Raw genomic sequence first — 14,512 nt, 5'->3', positions numbered from 1 at the left:
TAATATTTAAATTACAAAAAAATATTGTTTAATAATAAAAATATTTAAACTATTAAAAAATTGAATACATAATAATATCAATTAGAATTTTTGTAAATGGAAAACAGTATTTTAATCAAATACTATTAATTATTATATATATAATTATTATTATAATCATGAGATGAAAGGATAAGAAAATAAAGTACAAAAAAAATTAAAGGGAAAGAGGTTAAAAGAGAAAGTGATAAGGGAGAAAGCAAAGGCGATATAAATTAATAAAAAAACAAGGAATAGGATTTGGAGATTCCTTTTTTTTTAACCACATATTTGAATCTTTTTTTGAACTAAACACGATAAATCTTTAACAAAAAATGACATTTTTGGCAAATTAGTTTAAGTTTCACCCAAGTAGTTGAATTTAAAAAAAAATAACGAATTTTTAACAAAATACATAATTTTTTAACCCAAAAGTTGAATTTTTAACCAAAAAACATGGATTTTGTATAACAAGAACAAAAAAATTTTTTGAAACGAGTTTAAAAAGATAATTCAATTTTTAGCCCTGGAGAAACATTTTGAACTAAATATATAAATATTTAACCGAGTAAATGAATTTTTAATTAAAAATATTATAATTTTAACCATGAATCGAATAGTTACATCTTAGGTTAAATAATTAATGTTTAACAAAATATTAAAATTTCAAAAATTGTTAAGTTTTCAAACAAAAAGAGTATTTTTCAATAAAACATATAAATTTTCATCCAAATAGTTCAATTTTCATCTAGAACATTTTTTTTAACCATATATGGTATGGTCACATTTTACTCAAGAGGTATGAAATTATCAATATGTTTACTTTTGAGCCCATAAAATGAATTTTCAATCCGACAGTTGAATTTTTAACTGAAAAATTTCATTTTTGAAACAAGAATAAAATATTTTAATTTCCAGTTACAAACTTTCATTTTTAAACAAACAGAAAATGATTTTTCCACTGAATTTTCAACTAGAAGGGATAAATATAAAAAAAGTTACATTTTTATCCAGAGAGAAATTTTCATTAAGATTGCATTCATTTTCAAAGAAATATTTTAATTTTTTTACTGAAAAAGAAAGGATTTTAACAAATAATGAAATAGTTACACTTTAGGTTAAAAAATTAATTTTTACAGAAAAAATAGAAAAAATAGTTTCCTTTTTAAACAAAAGGAGGATTTTTCAACAAAGCGCATAAATTCTCAAAGAAATTGTTGCATTTTCGACCCAGAAAACAAATTTTTAACAAATTACATGAATTTGTAATTAATTAGTTGAATTTTTAACTTTGAAAGATACCTTTTCTAAAGATAAATTTAATAGTTCGATTTTAGGTTAAAAAATAAATTTTCACCAAAAGTTTCAATTAAAAAAGAAATATTTAAATTTTTAACCAAAGAGAGGAATATTCAACAAAGAACATACTTTTTCACCCAAGTAGTTCAATTTTCACCGACAAAATTTGTTTTAAGCATAAATGGAATAGTTGGATTTTAATCAGCAGCTATAAAATAATCATCAGGTTTCATTTTCGACACACAAAATTAATTTTCAACCAGACAGCTGAATTTTTAACTAAAGAAGGTCAATATTTAATCAAAAATAGAATAGTTTAAATTCCAGTTACAAAATTCAATCTGTAAACAAGCAGTATATGAATTTTCAACTAAGAAGATTTTAACGATTTTAACGATAAATGTAATAGTAATTTTTAGGTTAAAAAATTAATTTCTGCGGGAAAATGAAGAAATAAAATTTTTAGAAAGTTAAATTTTTAACCAAGGAGGCAAATTTTCAACAAAATACATAAATTTTCAACTAAATAGTTAATTTTTTAACTAAAAAGGATAGATTTTGAACAATAAATGAAATAGTAACATTTTCGGTTAAAAAATTAATTTTGAACAAAACATTCTATACATAATTTTTTTAACAAAATAGTTGGATCTTTAACTAAAAAAGATACATTCTAAGCGATAAATGAAATATTTGAAATTTTAGGTAGAAAAAATAATTTTTGAACCAAAATTAAATTTTTTTTGAATATTCAAATTTTCATTCAAAAAGAGGAATTTACAACAACTTACTTATATTTTCAACAAAATAGTTGCATTTTTATCTGAACAATTGTTGTCACCATATATGGAATAGTTTGATTTTAATCAACAAGTAGGGAATGATCATCAGGTTTCATTTTGGACCCATAAAATCAATTTTAAATCAATAATTTTCAACAAAATAGTTAAAACCGCAGAAGCGAACAAAAATTATCACTAAAAAAACAAAGTTGTTGATACCGGATAATAAAGTTAATGAATTCAGATAAAAGATGCATAGGTTTATCTAATGTCTTTTTTTACAGCTATAATCTAAAAACTTTTTTATAAAAATAATTAAATTATAGTTTAATTAAAACAAAAATTGTCTGAAAAACCATTTAGAATTAATTATCACTAAATTATCTGAAGAATTATTTGAATAAAGTAGCGATCCATAGAAATGTTTACATTGAAAAAATTCTGCATATTTTTAAAAATAAAGATAATTTTCATTTGATTTCAAATATTCCCACCACAATGTTTCACAGGAGGACTTTTCAAATTTTCAATAGAATGAGAACTAACAAATTTTTAGGTAATTATTAAAAAAGCGATAAAAATCTGAATAATACTTTTGATGACATTATTATTACTTTTGATGTTATAGCTACATTTTCAAACATCCCTTATGAAAGAGTTGAAATAGCCATGAAAAACTTTAGGATTTGATTTGAAATATACCCCAAAATTTGTTTTAAAAAGTACATTTTTAATGCTATAAAATATGTTTTTTATTATTTATTTTATAAATTTAATAATTATTTTTAAAACAAAAGGTTGGGAACTCTCATATAATAATCTTGGAATTCTTCTAAATAATTATTATAAAGTAAACGAGAGATTAAAATTTACTTTCAAAATTGAAACATGTGTAAAATAAAACAAATTACACAAACAAAATAAGCAATTAAAATAATATAGAGTAGATTATAACACATTAAAATCTGTTATTCTTCCATATTTTGAGAAAATCTCAGAGATGATTATTTCTTATTATTGTTTTATTATTATTATTTTATTCATTGTTTTTTTTATCCTTATATCGCATAAAATTATTCATCATAAAATATATTTTTTCAAATTTTAAATAAAAAACCTTTTTTAATTTATGGTAAGACAGTAACAACTTGATAAAGCAGAATTGAGTGAGGGGAATGTACCTTTAGTGGTAAGACAGATCCACTTCTAAAATCAATATTACCTGTTCCTGCAGCAGGTATATTAGCAGTTGCAGCCCAAAATTTTTTTTTTTTAATTTGTTTATGAATAATTTTGGCCAAATATTTTAATGTTTAATTTATAATTGATACAATATTTCCCTATAAACAAGTAAAAAAAGGCTTTTTTCAAATATATCAGAAGCATAAAACATTAGTTTGAACATTTGCTAATGAGGAAACTGCCCTATAATAGATAATGAACCTACAGTTGATAATAATCACTTTCAAATAGAAATTTATGTGCAATAAATAATTTTCTTTAATTAATAATTAAACCAATATGTGTTAATAAATAAAAATTGTTAAAAATTTTAAGTTATAATTGCTTTTAACTATTTATTTTATATTCTAGGTCCATTATTTACTACAGAGAGGTCTCCCTATGTACTGTTTTTTTTACACAAAATTTCCAGTTTTCAACCCAATATATGAAATTTCATCTTTTAAAGAAAAATATGAAAAGCAAAATTCTAATACCTATATTTTCAAAGACAAAAAATTGTTGACAAAAATAAATGAATCTCCAACAGAACAGTAAAATTTTTTAATAAATAGGTTACCCTTAACTAAGAAGTTTAGTTGTGTAGCAAAGTATATTAAGTGTCAAGCAAAAATATTAGTTTATTTTTATTTTAATTTTTCTATATAACTGCCAATTCTTCAACACGAAGATCGAAATTTGCAACCAAAAATTTAATTTACCACCAAATAGTTCTATAGTGTAGTATAACTCTAAACCAACAAATTAAATTTTTAACGAGAAATAAGACTTTTCAATAATACAGTACAATTCTAAAGTGAACCAAATTTATTTATAATACAGCAATTTAATTAATAAAAAAATTTAATTTCTACAAAAAGATATCAATTTTGAATACAAAAAGAGGATTTTACATCGAATTACAGCAATGTCTAACAAGAGTAGATAAATTTTTAATCCACAATGAGATCTTTAAATTTTCAGCATCAAAACTTGACCAAAAATAAAACAAAAACCATTTTCCACAAAAATAAATTCAAACAAAAAATAAAAAAATAAATTTTTTATTATACTAGTTGAATTCTCAAAAAAATAATAAATTAAAAAAAAAACAGGATTAAATATTCTACCCAATTAGATTAATTTTCCAAAAATTCGAAACTTTTAGGACTTCTCAGACAGAAAAAAAGAATTTTCAACCAGTAAGTTAATTTTTAATATAAAAAGAAAAATTTTCAACAAAATGGTGTTATTTTTTACTAAAAAAAAAATTTTAACCAGAAACGAAATACCTAAATTTTCAACAGAGAAAATTAATTGTCAACTCAAAAAGAAATTTTTGTAGTAAAATAGTTAGATTTTCACGCAACGAGACCAATTTTCAGTTAAAATGCTGTATCTTAAAAAAAATATATATTTTTCAACAGCGAAATTTAACATTTAACAAAAGAGTTGAATTTTCAAAAGAAAATAGAACCGTTACATTTTCAGTTTAAACAATGGATTTTCAAAACTAAGCAAAATTAACTTTCGGCTACTTTAATTCAACTAAAAAGAAAAGTTTTTAATAAAACAGTTCACGAAGTATTCAAATTATAAGGGAAAAATTTGGAATCAAATATAAAATAACTGTATTTTCGGATAAAAAAAATTTATTTTGGAAAAAAATAAATTAATTTCCCACCTAACAGTTCAATTTAAAAATAGACATTACACTTTTTTCACCAAAAGTCCAATTGTAAATTAAATTAGCTTGATTCGAAAATACGAAGTTTTAACCAGAAATTTAATTTACAACCAAATAGTTGAGTTTTCAACTAAAACTAAAATGGTGAAATAGAATGAAGGTTCTAATTTTATATCAAAAGCAATTGATTTTTACAAAAGAAGACAAAATTTCAAGAAAATGTATGGAACTTGAACCAAAACCGATTATTTTTTATCAAAAAAGTTTCATTTTTAACCGAAGAAAATGAATTTCACCGTAGAAGTAATTTTAGACTAAGAAGACGAATTCGCAATAAAAAATATGAATTTTTATTAAAATGTTAATTTTGACACAAGCAATATTACTTTTCAACTAAATAAAACCAATTTCAACCGAAAATAATAATAATAATGTTTAACAACAACAAAATTTTTTGACCCAATAGATGAATTCTCAATAAAATACATAAATTTTTAACCAGAAGAAATCAATTTCCAGCCAAAATTGCATAGTAACATTTTGCAGGAAAGAAAATAAATTATGAAGAATAAATTGTAAGCATAATTAAAAAATGAATGTTCAAGGAAATGCTAATTTTTAATCAAGAAAGATGAATTTCAAACTAAACAAGATCAATTTTTAGCAACAGAATAATAATATTTTTAGGCAAAATAGTTAAATTTTTAATAAAAGATATGAATTTTTAACTTCTATGATAAATCTTCGATAGAAAGTAATGCATTTCAAGGAATGCAAAATTTTCTATCAAGAAACATGGATTTTCCACTAGAAAAGGTCAATTTTCCAAAAACAAAAAACGGATTTTCAGGAATTGGTTATATTCAACGAAGAAAGATGAATTTTTAAGCCAAGATCTTCAATTTTCAACCAAAAATGGAGTCGTTAAATTTTCATTTCAAACAAATTATTTTTAGCAATCAAAACGAATTTAAAGACATATTAAGTAGAAAACGAGATTCTGAACAAAATGAGTTTAAATGTCAATTAAAGGAATTTTATTTCAAACCAGATAGTTGCATTTGAGCCAATAATGATGAATTTTCACCCAAAAAAGATCAGTTAAAAATATAAATGAAACAGTTACATTTTCAATGAAGAAATCAATTTTCAACAAAAAATAGAATAGTTTCATTTTTGAAGAAGAAACTTATTTGTCCAACACAAAAAAAATAATTACAAATTTTATAAAAATAGTTACATTTTTAACCTACGAGATGCATTTTCAAATAAAAATATAAACCTTCAATAAAATTAATTTCCAAGAAAATGTTAATTTTAAATTAAGAAAGATAAAATCACAATAATAATTTGGAGCAAAATTGTTTAATTTTCTACTATAAAGATGAATTTTCAAAGGAAATAATAAATTTTAAGATAATGTTAACAAAATGGTTATTTTTAATCAAGAAAAAAGAAATTTCAAGTCAAGAGATGAATTTTCCACTAAAAGTAAAAATTTTCGAGCAGGATGCATTTTCAGCCAAAACGACATTTTATACCAAAAAGATGAATTATCAATAAAATACATGAAATTTCCACCAGAAAAGATAAACTTTTAAGAAAAAAGAAAATAGTTACATTTTGCACAAATAAACTTAATTCTAAATCAGAAACAAAATTCTTGGAAAATAGTTGCATCTTCAACCTTTGCCTTTTCAACTAAAAAGATAAATCTTTAAAAAAATAATTTCCAAAAAAATGCTAATTTTTAATTAAGAAAGATCAAGTTTCATCTAAAGAAGATCAATTTTCATTAACAAAATTATGATGATTTTGAGCAAAGTATTAGAATTTTTAACTAAAGAGATGAATTTTAAACTAAAATAATAAAAAAAATAATAATAATTTAAAGAAATGCATTTTTTTTTAAAATTTGATAATTAAAGATATCAAATTTCAACTAAAATGATAAATCTTCACTTTTTTATCAAGAAACATGCATTTTCTTTTTAAAAAGGAATAATTACATTTTCAAACTCTTCCTTTTCAACTCAAAACATCAATCTTTATAAAAAAATAATTTTCAAGATAATCAAAAAAAAAGATAAAATTTCAACTAAAGACGATCAATTTCTTCAACCAAATTATGATAATTTGGAGCAAAGTAGTTCAATTTACACCCAAAAAGGTGAATTTTCAACTAAAATGATAAATCTTCAACAAATAAACAAATACATTTTTAAGAAAATTTTAATTTTTATTGAAGAAAGATAAATTTTCAACTGAAAAAGATCAATCTTCAAAAACATAATAAAAACAATGTTTATTAAACTAATTGCATTTTTAATTAAAGATATGAAATTTCAACTAAAATGACGAATCTTTAAAAAAAGGAATGAATTTTAAGACAATGGTAATTTTCTATCAAGAAAGATTCATTTTCTTCTAAATAGGAATAGTTACATTTTCAATGAATTAACACTCAAACAGAAAATAATAATAATAATTTAAAACAAAATATTTACATTCTCAACCTTTGCATTATCAACTAAAAAGATCAATGTTAAAAACATAATTTTAAAGACAATGTTAAATTTTAAAAAAATAAATAAATCCACCACTAAAGTTGCATTTTTAACAAAAAATCGAATGGTTATATTTTCAATGATGAAAATTAACTCTTAAACAGAAAAAATTATTTCGAGAAAAATAGACAAATTTCATTAATTTTTCAACAACAAAATGATGATCATTTTGACAGAAATAGTTCAATTTTTAACCAAAGAGATGAGTTTTTAACCAAAATGATAAATTTTCAAATGAAAAGAATACATTTTAAGATAATCTTAATTTTCTATTAAGAAGGATGCATTTGTTGATAAAGTATGTCAATTGAAAAAAATAAATTTTAAATAAATCGTTATGTGTAATCAAGAAGATGGATTTTCAACTCAAGCAGATCAATTTTCAACAAAAAATGGAATCCTTAAATTTTCAGTTCAAAAAGTTTTAAAATTTAAAAATTAATTAAAATAGAATTAATTAATTAAATTAAATTAATTTAAAAATTTAACTTAAAAATTATTATGTTCTTTCATCTTAAGTTTTTATAAAATATGGAATAAAAAACACAAGATTTAAAAATAATTTAAAACAGATGTAACTCGTGATGAGATTGCTTTGTGAATTTTCATAATTTTTTTCATAAAAATTTTCTTCTCTGAAATATTTTCCCGGATTTTAATTTTTTGTTCTCCATATTTTTCTATTCAGAGGAACAAGTATCAAACCTCACTCCGTCAATAACATTTTTAAGCATGATGAAATTGATTGTGAAATGTTGGGATTTTAACCTAATTAATAGGGGGGGGGGGGTATAAAGCAAAAATCGAACCATTATATGTAAGTACAAAAGATCACACTTTCAGTTCATATCATTGTATAATTTTTCTGAAACGATTTTCAAAAATTATTGGAATCACTATTTAATTATTTTGAAATTATTCTTAATGTATTAGGGAATAGTTTTTAATTAAAGAGCGAGCTAGGTGTTACCTGTTGCCTTTTCCTATTTTGGGGAGTGACAGATTAAATGAAAACAAAAGAATAATAATATTAATTAATATTTTTTTATAAAATTTTATTCTGTTCATAAAATTAGTAAATAAAAAAAAAATAAAGAAGTGAATTCATATAAAACAATAAATATGAAAATATTGAGTTTTTTTTAGGAATTTACGTCACGCTACGCCGTCGGATTGCTGAGAGGAGCTAAGGTGATGTGTGGCGTTCACTCAGGCGTGACAAAACAGAGAGAGAGAGAAACATGAGAGAGAATAAAAAAGTTCCGAAACTCTTGCTTTTTTTTATTATCAGTCCCAAAACAGAAACTAAACCCACATTTGACACTAATTATCAGTTTAAAAACATTTTAAAAAGTATTTCAAACATGAGATAAATAATAAAAAGTTATTTATGAAAAGGAAATAAGGAATCAGCAGAAAACTTCAAAATGAAAAATATACGAATAAAATATAATTTATTGTAGTCAATATTTGAAAAATCCGTCTTTTTGGTTTATAAAATCATATATTGTTGTAGAAACCTCATTTTTTATTATTAAACAATGCAATTGAATGTTTGATATTTAATCTTTTTATTCTGAAAAATTTATTATGTAGTTGTAAATTTAATTATTTCGATAAAAATTCATCAATTTTGTTGCAAACTTATTCCTTTCTGGTGAAAATGTTACCGCTTGGGTAAAAATTCGTCATTCTTTGCTTACAGATTGCAGTAATGAGGTATGCAATTAAACTAAATGGGGAAAAATAATTTTTTTGTTGAAAAACAATATCCTTTGGTTGAAAATTGAAAGGCTAGTTCGTTAACCAGCCATTTTGGATAAAAGTTCAAAAGGTTAGAGCATTTTTAAAATTCTTGGGATCATTCTTTTTATATTTAAAATTTTCACCTACGGGTTTTCATAGTGCTAAGAGAGCCAAATCATTTATTCTAATGACTTTTCTTTCGATAAAAAGAAATTTTTCAGAGTTATAGCATTAAAAACAAATTTAATCAATGGAAAATAAAAATTTTCAGTCTAAACATTTATTTTTGAAAGCTCTTCAAGATTACAATAACCAGTTTTCGGATTTTCTTAAAAAATCGAAAATTCAAATTTTGTTCGGACAAAAAATAATTTAAAATTAAGAATTTCATTTTTCGGCCAAATGATGCATGATACGAAAAAAGATAAATCAGCAAAAATTTTGACCCAAAAAAGATCTATAAATTCTTTAATAATCACTTCTTGACATGACGCGTACCTTTTTTTTATTCGTGAAAAATCACTTTTTTATAAGACACTTAGTTTTAGTTTTAATCATAAAAATTATAAATATCGAAAATAAAATAATTATTATATTATTATTTTATGTAATTAAATAATTAATTTTGAGATAAAATTTTATTTTTATTCTTGGAGCAAAAGGAGATGAAAGAGATAAAGGAGAAGGAATTCAAAGAGACAGATACGAAGGAGGTAAAACAAGATTAAACAAGAAGAAGAAAATAAAAGAGAACGGAATGATTTATAACCAAATTAAAGATGAGATAAGATTTTAAGATAAAATTATAAAATTTTAATTAACTATTGATTTTTATTATCAAAACCAAAATTAAGTGTCCTATCAAAAAGTGATTCACAACAAATTTGTATTTCTTTCTCGGGTAGGCAGTTTTTGTCTAATCATTTTTTTTTTTTTTTTGTAATTTCTGTCCTTTTTCCACAAATATTTATATTTTTTTTATTGAATGATTGAAACCAAAAATATGATATCATTTCATTTCAATTAATTATTTAATTTCTATATTTTAGTAAATTATTATTTAATTGAATTTTAATTTAATTATATAATAATAAAATTTTATTCTTAATATCAAAATAAAAAATTTAAATATTTGTGGAAAAAGGACAGAAGTTACGGAAAAAAATGATTTTACAAAAATTTTTTACCCGAGAAAGAACTAAAAATCTCTGATGTATCACTTTTTAATGGGACACTTAGTTTTGGTTTTAAGCATAAAAATGGCATTAAGAATAAAAATGAACAATTTGTGGAAAAACGAAAAAAATCAATAGAAAAAAATTATTCACCCAAGAAAGAGATACCAATTTGTAATAATCTATTACGATCTCATCATATATGATTTAGAAGTCATTGGAATGGCCAAACGACGCAAAATACGAAAAGGTCCCAAAGAGAAATGATAACTTTTGAAAAATCCTACGAAATGTTTTTTAATCAATTTATAACAGGTCTAGTAATTTTGTTTTTATTTACCGTAAATTATATGCAATTAATCGAGAATTCCAATAATACCTCAAAGCCTAGCGAGAGTTGAGAAACTTAACCTTTAACTATACCTGATTAAGTAGAAAATTGAAAATTTGAAGACGCATATAAATACTGCATTAAATGTTTACCTTTTTGATAGAAAATTGAACTACTTTGTTGAAAAATGAATCACTTTGTCAAGAATTCATTATTTAGTGAAAAATGAATCTCCTTCGTTGAATATAGTTAAACTTCACCTTGTATTCTCGTAATTGCTGCATACTAATTATGCAGTTGATGGAGATAAAGGGAGAAGGATATAAATGAGATGGGTAAATAAAGCTAGAACCTTGCAGTATTCTTTCTTTTGATTAAAAAGTATTGAATATATAAGATTGAATGAGGAGATGAAGGAGATAATGAATATGGAGAAGAAGATATAAGGATAATGTAATAAAGGAGGTGATGAAGAAGATGGAATATTAAGATATATGGAGAAGCAAATTAAAATAAAGGAAATTAAAGAGAAGGAGTGGGGTACAAAGCTAATAATGGGAAAGGAGATGAAGTAGAAAAAGAAAGAGGCAACGAAGAGGAACAGATTAAGGAGGAGGAGCAGATAAAAGAGATAAAGGAGAAGGATTTCAAAGATACGGTTATAAAGAAGGTAAAAAAGGATTAAACAAGAAGAAGAAAATAAAAGAGAAGGGAATGATTTATAACCAAATTATAGATGAGATAAAATGAATAAATGATCAAGTTAGATATAAAGGCGAAGAGCGTTTTTGGTGTAGAAGATAGAATATAGTTCAATCTCGTAAATCCTTACCCGAAATTGTCGCAATGCAGGCATGTTAATTTCAGAGTGACAAAGTTCACTATTCTTACACAAAGTGAAGAAATCTATAGCGGTACAGCAGCCAGCCGCTTGTTTCCAATACGTTGATGTTGAGTTCAAAGGATAGTAATATAAAAAAGTTTACAGAGAAAAACATGTGAAAAAGATGAGAGCAGAATGATGTAAAGAATATGAATAAGAAGGGAAAACAGGTAAAAAGAGAAGGGAATGAAAGAGAAAGGAATTGAAGAGAAGGAGATTAAAGAAAATAGGACTAGAGAGAAGGATGCTAAAGAGGTGAAACAGCAGGAAAGTTAGATGTAAAAGAAGAAAATGAGTAAGGAAGATACGCGAGAAGTATACAAGGCAGATAAAGGAGAAGGAGATGCAGGATAAGGACATGGAAGAGAAGGGAAAGAAGACGAAGAAGATATAAAGCAGAAAGTGATAAAAAAAGAAAAGAGTTTGCGGAGAAGGAGAAATAAGATTTATTTTCCTATTTTCTATTTCTAATTCGATTTTCCTCGTGATTACTGCATACCAATTATAAAGTTAAAAACATCACTAACCCCTCACAGAGTGAAAGAGGATCCCGCATTTTAGTTTCATGTCTCTTGTTTTCAAGCTGCTGATTAATTAAATCAAAGAAGAAGAAGGTATAGGAGGAGATATGGAAAAAATAAGAAAGAGAAAGAAATAAAGACGACACAAAAGAAGCAGAAAGAGATATGAAGAAGTATGATGTAAACAACATGAAGTAAAGGGAAATCAAATAAGTCAGAAAAATGTGATGAAGGTGGAGAAGGATATCATAAAGATGAATGAGGAGAAGGAGAAGAAATAAGAAGGTAATGAAAGAGAAAGAGATGAAAGGAGAAGGAGTAAGTAGTTTAATCTTGTTAAACTTTAACTTATTTCATCGTAATTACTGTATGTTAGTTACGAAATTAAAAATATGACTAAAAACTTACAGAGTGATGCACGCTTCGGTGGTAAATCCACTTGTCTCTTGTTTCTAAGTTGCTGATTGAAAATAAGAAGGAGATAAAGGGGGTGAAATGGAATATCATGTTAGGCAGAAAGAGATAAAGGTGATGATAAAGGAGGAGGAGAAGGATAAGAAATGTGAAAGAGTTATTAAAAAGAAGGAAATGAAAGAGATCAAAGATGGCGAAGAAAGAAGTGAGGGAGAAAGAGCTGAAGGATATATAGAGTTAGGAGAATATAGGAGAGGAATATAAAAAAGATGAAGGAAAGAAAGAAGAAGAAGATCAAAAGACAATAAAATGAGAAAGAATGAGAGAAAAAAGGTAAAGGTTATTAAAGGATAGGGATAAAGAAATAAAGCTGAAGGAGATAATAGCAAAGGGAATTAAGGAAGAGATAAAAAGACATGAAAAAGAAGGTGTTATAAAGCAGAAGAAGAAGATGAGAGAGGAATAAAATGGAAGACCAGAATAATTATAAACAAGGAGAACAAAATTAAACTGAAGGAAATGACGGTGAAGGAAATAAAGGATAAAGAGCTAGAATATATTAAGGGGAAGGAGAATGAAGGAGAGGGATGTAAAAAAGTTGAAGCAGGAAAAGAAAAAGATGAAAGGAGAATGAAATAAGTGTAGAGAATGAGCGGGAAAAGAATATTAATGGACGAACAAAAAGAAATGAAGTTAAAGGAGGTGGCGGTGAAATAAATGAAGAAGAAGATATAAGATATGAGAAAGGTGAAGGAGAAGAATAACATGATAAAAGGAGAATGAAATAGGAGAGAGGGAGAGAAAGCAGTTGAAGAATATTTAAGCACAGAGAGAACGAAATAAAGCTAAAGGAGAAGAATCAGGTGATGTAAAGGAGTCGGATACAAACAAGAATAAAGAGGATTTGAACAGAAGGTTATTGAGGAAGAGATATATAAAAAAAGGTGAAGGAAAGAATAAGATTAAAATATAGTGAAATGAGAGAAGAGATACAGCCTCTAAAGGATATTAAGGGAGAGAACGAACTCAATGAAGCTGAAGGAGATGATGCTGAAGGGAATAAAGTAAAAGAAGTAGGCATTCATAAAGGGAGGGGAGATCAAAGGAGTGGCATGTAAAAACAAGATTCAGAAGAAGAAGAAAAAGCTGAATGGTGAGTAAACTAAGAAAGAGGAAAATAAAGCAGGTTAAGGATGTAGAAAGACAGGAGGAACGAAATGAATTTGAAGGAGATGATAGTTAAGGAAATGGAAGTAAAGGATGTGAAAGCACATGGAAAAGAAGTTGTTATGAAGAACTTAGATATTTGGAGAATAAAGAAGCAGGAAATAAAAGAAGGTGGAGAAGGGAATGCATGAGAAAGAGCTAACGGATTTAAAGGGGAACAAGATTTAGGAAGAGAGATGGAAAAGAGATGAAAAATAAGGAGATAAGAGGAAAATGAAATGAGAAAGAAGAATAGAAAGCAATTAAAGAATATTAAAGGGCAAGGAGAAAAATTAAATGACGGAAATGATAGTGAAGAAAATAAAGGATAAGAAGTTCGCGACTATGAAGTTGAAGAAGATTAAAGGCGAGAGATGTAAAAAGGTGAAGGAGAAGAAGAAGAAGGTGAGAAAGAAGGTGAACGGTATTTAAAGAAAGGGCTAATGAAATGAAGCTGAAGGTGATAATGGAGCAGGAAGTGAAGGAAAAACAACTAGAATTTTTGAAGGGAAAGAAGATTAAAGTAGAGGAATATAAGGAAAGCAGAGAAGAAGATGACAAAGAATATGAAAGGAGAATGAAATGAGATAGAAGAAGGATATTTAAGGAGAAGGCAAACTAAATGAGGCTGAAGGAGGTGATAATGGAGGATATAAATAAAA

At 25.0% G+C, this 14,512-nt stretch overlaps 1 protein-coding gene across 1 annotated transcript in view; it reads left to right on the top strand.

The window, feature by feature from the left end:
* The window catches only part of LOC117170809 (glutathione S-transferase 1-like), a 42,120-nt gene extending 30,609 nt beyond the window's left edge, over nucleotides 1-11,511 (top strand). The window contains exon 6 of the mRNA XM_033357851.1: nucleotides 11,360-11,511. Within this exon, the coding sequence (XP_033213742.1) occupies nucleotides 11,360-11,511 (152 nt within the window). The remainder of the gene's footprint in view (nucleotides 1-11,359) is intronic.
* The last annotated feature ends 3,001 nt before the right edge of the window (nucleotides 11,512-14,512 follow it).

The sequence above is a fragment of the Belonocnema kinseyi genome, chromosome 4, assembly GCF_010883055.1.
Source record: "Belonocnema kinseyi isolate 2016_QV_RU_SX_M_011 chromosome 4, B_treatae_v1, whole genome shotgun sequence".
NCBI lineage: Eukaryota > Metazoa > Arthropoda > Insecta > Hymenoptera > Cynipidae > Belonocnema > Belonocnema kinseyi.
This window is presented reverse-complemented; position numbering and strand designations above follow the sequence as displayed.